At 34.9% G+C, this 5,744-nt stretch overlaps 1 protein-coding gene across 1 annotated transcript; it reads right to left on the bottom strand.

Annotated features, from left to right (window-relative positions):
• Window positions 1-963: 963 nt before the first annotated feature.
• Window positions 964-4,945, bottom strand: MELLADRAFT_40594 (uncharacterized protein; the record flags this gene model as incomplete). Its single annotated transcript, XM_007417751.1, has 18 exons — window positions 964-1,044; window positions 1,137-1,297; window positions 1,408-1,468; window positions 1,577-1,678; window positions 1,756-1,779; window positions 1,923-1,981; window positions 2,096-2,207; window positions 2,309-2,418; window positions 2,532-2,588; window positions 2,681-2,754; window positions 2,847-2,931; window positions 3,038-3,061; window positions 3,135-3,169; window positions 3,245-3,259; window positions 3,331-3,412; window positions 4,296-4,352; window positions 4,471-4,563; window positions 4,651-4,945. 18 exons carry the CDS (start codon window positions 4,943-4,945, stop codon window positions 964-966), a joined length of 1,527 nt encoding a protein of 508 aa, XP_007417813.1.
• Between the last annotated feature and the right edge of the window lie 799 nt (window positions 4,946-5,744).

The raw sequence follows: 5,744 nt of genomic DNA, 5'->3' as shown, positions 1-5,744 counted from the left end.
GCTGGCTGACGAGCCCTTCAAATCAGGAATCGGCTTGATGGTAAACTTCAGATCTCAAGTTGGTCATAGATCAAATCAAAAACCAGAGCTTGGAGTTGATTAAGGAGCTCTCGATGATTCTGTCAAGATCGGATCGCTAAAAGTCGTTTGAGAATCACGAGACTTGAAGCTGGATTGGATTCGGCGTGGTCATACTCAACTTAAATCTCACGTGGTCCCAGTTCAAAGTTGCCCCGTGGTGTACATAAGAATATTAAGCAAGCCCACTTGGAAACCATTTAAAAGTTTAGATCTCAAGCTTCAGGTTCTGGGTTATGAGATTTATGGTACTGATAGTTAATTGGATCAAAGATTGTCTTTTATCTTGGAATGATGATTTGGAAGCAAGTCAGGGGCATTTGAATGTGTGTTGTTCTAACTTCAATAAGAAGAATTATTCATTCTTGGCTTCTGATTGGTGATAGTTGACTACATGATCTTTTTCTCTCAACTATCATCCCTCATAACACCCTTGGTTCTTGATCTGGTCCCCGATGACTCATGTCTACGGTTACCTTCATCCAAGACTTTCGCTGTGGTTTCTGATCTACATATATCTCATGTTTCCTTCATTTCTCTCTAATCAACATACAATCACTCCATTCCATCCATCTGCATCTATCTTGCCGAGTACTAAGACGGTTTTCTTAAATTCTTCTTCTTTTCATTTTTGATTATTCATATCAAATTAGACAGGTTTATCTAGATTCTTTCCATATGAGAAATTCCATTCATGATCTCTTTACTAAACTGATGATCAACTTTTTTAAAGATTTCAATCGATTTTTTAATAATTACTTTATACTTCACTTGTGATAAACTGTTAGCCAAATTTCTATAATACCAAAAATCCAAAGAAAAGTAAAGGATCAAATTAGGTATTGGGGTTTAAAGAAGAGATAGATGTGATGAAGTTTAAATGACTTACGTTGTTAAACTTTTCTTATCGTTTGATGTAAGTGAATTCCAATAAGATCTAGGTTGATCGAAATCGATTTCAGTGATCTATAATCCAAAACCAAAATAAATAAATAAGAGATCAATGTTAGTTTCAAGTTTTGATAATATTCCGTAAAAGTGGTCAATTGGATACTTACTTCTGATAAAGATCTAATAGCTCCACCTGTCCAAATCGTATGATTCGATTCATCATAAGCTTTTGGTTGAAGATTCATCTTAGATTCATAACTTGAAATATAATTCATTCTAGAGCCTTGGTTTCCTAACAAAACACTTAATCCATCTCTTTGAAGGTTGACTTATAGAAAGAAAATATTTCAAAATCCCATACCGTTTAGGAAATCAATTCATTTGATAAATTCCTTTTTTTTTTTTTTGGCAATCAAGATGAATGTTTGTAATGCTTACCAACTGGATTCAATGGACAATTCACAGGGATTTGTTGAAAATTAACTCCAAGTCTATGACGCTAAAGAAAAAAAACAATTCAAACCATTTCATAAGTTTCAAAGAAGATTATAAACGTTTTCTTTTGGCGGGGGATGGAGGAGTAAATCTAGTCTAGATTCTTTCTTACTTGTGCATCTGGATATGAAAACAATCTGGCTTGTAAAACTGGATCTGTACTGGGTTCCCATCCGTCTACCAAATTAGATGGTGAGAAAGCTATTTGTTCAATCTGTTTTTTTGTTTTGCGTAAGGTTTTAAGGGTTTAGTCAATATTAAAGATGATTTGATTAGAAATCGTTGACTTACTTCTGCAAAGAAATTTTGTGGGTTCTGTAAAGTTTTGCAAAAAAAATGACGCGTCAGTTAAACTCTGCTATCAAGACCAAACTTTATTAAACTCGAATATCTGGGTACGGTTTTGATAATGAGAGATAACCAAGTTTTGTCAAAATGGAATATGAAGATATATTGACCTGATTGAGTTCGAATTTTCCAATCTCATGTTTTTCAACTAAATCAAATGGCCAATCCTCTGTAAGAAAAACAAACCAAGACTAAACCTTCATAAGTCTACTTTCTTCATAAATGATATCCCAGTCTATCTTCTGGAAATTATCAAATTAGTAGAAAAGAAACATTACTTAACTTGTTAAGTCTAGAATATTATACTTGAATTTTTCAGCTTGATCAGGTGTTAAGATTTGTGCATACATAGTCCAAGAAGGAAATTTCTTTGATTCAATCCTATTAAATAAGTCCTATAATACAAACCAAACCAAAAAACCATTCCTCAATCTATTTTGCTTCTGCGTGAAAAAAAAAATCTCGAAGCAGAAAAATGATCTTGTTTTGTTCTTACCTCGGTGGCGTAATCGGGATTTTCACCTAAGATCTTCATTGACTCAGATGCAGTAAAGTTATGAATCCCTTGATTTGTCTCAGCAAATAGTTTGACATAGACCCATGAACCTTATATATGGGAAAGCGAGTTTTAGTTTTTTAAAAAAAATAGGTCAATCATCCAGGGTCATGTTAAAAAAAGCAACACATAGAATCTAGAATAGTCAGAGAAGTGTTCTTACCATCTTTCTGAACCCATCGATAGGAGTGCCCAGTGAAACCATGCATATGTACAAATCCTAAACAAATATCATCCGTGTGTTAGTTACAGTCAAATGCCCTCTGTTGACCAGAAGGCTCCTCGTTAGAAAAAAAAGGTGGAAGTCAATACCTTGAGGCGTTCCAGCATCTGAAAACAATCTCATGAATTGGTGTAAGGCTTCAGGATTATGAACAAAATAATCCCTGTGCGACACGAATCAGTCATCAATAAAAGTGATGAAATAACAACAGAACATCAATATGCCATACTTTTGAAGAAATTCAAAAATACTAACCAAACTATGTTAGGATCTTTCAGATGAGTACGTGGGTTCCTTTTCTGAGTATGAATAAAGTTTGGAAATTTCGCTGGATCGCGTACTATAGAAAATGTTCAAGATTTCATTGATTCTTCAGATAACTATCTCTTATAATCAACGCGATGATCAAGAGATGTCTTCAGGAAGGGGATCTAAAGAATACTAACAGAAAAAGACTGGAGTATTATTCACTTTTTTTTGTTTGAAAAAGGTACATTAGTTTCGAATACATCGTTCATGAAGAATTCGGTAGTCAGGACTTACTGACAAGATCCCATATTCCTTTTTGTGTACGGAATCTGAAGGTCATGATCAAAGGTATGAACATCAATAATTTCGAGAACCAGATTTTGTTTTGCAGCACTGATACTTACTTGATTGCGAAACCTCTGAATGTCAAAAAGAAACCTTACGTCAGCTCATGAAGACAACACTTTTAGAGATATGAGAACATCCTCACCTCGGATCTCTTGCCTGATCCCCAGATCCTTGTTCACCACCAACAGTAGAGAATCGAATTGAAATTGGAGTCTTTTTGCCAACTTTGAATTCAATTCGATCACATCATTCGAGAAACAGGCCCAAAATTGATCACCCTTCAAAAGTTTTTTTTCTTTTGATTTGAAACAATCTGACATACCTTCAGAGAAAACGTCCATCATAGTATGATTTTTGGCAAAGTCAGTAGTGACACTACGCCAAATTGAAAATTTACCGCTGAGTTTAGAAAATTGAGAAGACATAGAAAATTATGGAAAATCTGGGAGGGGTCAGAAAAATATGAAAAAATATTGGTTGGGCCCTTTGGTGCATTCCAATCATCTGGCATATTTTTTCATATTTTTACAACCACAATGGCAAATAATGTCAGAAACCCAATTTTGGTCCTTAACTGGCAGGTAGAGAGACAGTGACCTTGCAACACCAACGAAATCATCAATTTTTCTCCAACACATGTAATGTCTTGACATTCTGAATTCCACATTCTGGATCTACAGTTTGTGTGCACAAAAAAGCTGTGTGTCTCCAATAATGGGTGAGATATATCAAGAGACGTACACAGCAGAAACCATATATAAGCATAGAAGTCATAACTACAATGGCTTCAGCACCTTAATAAACCTTGTAGAGACATCATGCGGCTTCCATAAATTGCAAGTGTTCAGATGATTGAACAAAAATACTCATATTTTTGTGCTTGGAGGTTTTTGCCCAAATATTGCTAGTTTTGGACCAAATTTGAGTTTCTGACATAATATCCCCTGTGAGCATTTTGGTTTGGGGAGACTTCAAAAATCATGGCAAAAATATGCAAAAATATGCAAAATGAGGGGACAGCACCCATGAATTGAATCATTATTTTTTCAAATTTTTCTGACCTCCCCTGTATTGGTGATATTTTTCTACAGTTTCAATTTTCTGAACTCAGCGGTAAATTAGTGATCTGGCGTAGTGTGACTGTAAAGACTCCATGCGCTCCAGCTAAATTTCAAAAACAGTTGATCATCAGTTCAAATTCATATTTCTTTTATTAACTCTTTTTTCTTAGACTTCTCTTTCTTGTAGATGGGTTGTTCAGATTGAATAAAAAAGATTTTACCTCCTTTTGCGTGTACAACTCTTTCGGAAATCCTTTCACGTGCGAAATGTGCTAAATTTTCTATAAGATGATGATCTTGTAAAAGAAGTGGACCTAGAGAAAACCATTAACGAAAAAAAAACAATCAGATCCTGAATCGATTTATTCAGAAAACCAAAGTGTGTTACAAAAAAAACTTACCATTTGAACCTATTCTTTGAACAGAAACCGGATCAGAATAAGCTTGACCATTTCCTAAAGTATAAAAAAGTTCATCATGTTTCGAATTTTTTGAAGCTTGAAGTTGAATTTCAATTGATTTTTGAAAATCTTGTTGTAAAAGATCAGTTTGATTCTTTATAAGTCCTATAGCAGGTTGATTATTAGAATTATTATAATTATGTAAAGAAGATAAAGAAGGCCATGCATTTGATTGAGTAAAATGTTTGAAAAAAATCAAACTTAAAACTAGTAAAGATTTATCACAATGTTTCATTTTTTGATTTATACTTTTGTTGTCATCAAATTGGTGAGAGGTATCTTTGTGGATGATGTATAATGCTGAGGTTTATATTGTTCAAGTTATTTGATTTCTGCTGGTTGACCGAATGAAGATCTTATGGCAAGGAGATATTGAATATCAGACACGAAAGGGCCTAACATTCCTTGGTCACTTCGGTCACTTCGGTCACTTCTTTTCACCTGGCTTCTGGTCGTCATTCTCCACCTAGAGCGAGGCTCAGATATCACGATACCCATGAAAGGAAGGTGAGGAGAGGAGGTGGAGAAGGGGTGATACGTTATTCACTAGTGATTTACGGGCAGTACTAAATTATGACCTGACCCATCTGATTTACAAACCGATTTGAATCGTTGATCTCATGAACACGTCTTCATCTTGTAAGTCATATATACTAGCAGTTACGCTTATATGACGCGACTCGAGAGACTCCAGTCAAGCCTTGAGAAGATCAGATTGATGAAATAAAACCTATCTGAGTGAATTTTCAAGTTGCCTGATAAAACATTAATCTCACTCTTGATTGATAAAGAGAAGATTAAATAAGTTATATCATTTCTTTACATTCTCAAGTGACTCAAATCGAAGATCGAAGCAAGGTGATGATAGATATCCAAATTAGTCACATGGCATTTTTCATCACTCGCGAAAACCTCTCATATTTCAGCCTCAGTGAGTCAGAGCAGAACACCATCCTTTTCTTGCACGATAAGTCCAGGGGGTGCCACACTCGTGTAAACTTAATCCAAGGAGAGCATATTTATACATCAGGGAG

The sequence above is a fragment of the Melampsora larici-populina genome (assembly GCF_000204055.1).
Source record: "Melampsora larici-populina 98AG31 unplaced genomic scaffold MELLAscaffold_78, whole genome shotgun sequence".
Classification (NCBI taxonomy): Eukaryota; Fungi; Basidiomycota; class Pucciniomycetes; order Pucciniales; family Melampsoraceae; genus Melampsora; species Melampsora laricis-populina.
Note: the sequence above shows the minus strand (reverse complement) of the source record. Positions and strands in the feature narration are given on the sequence as shown.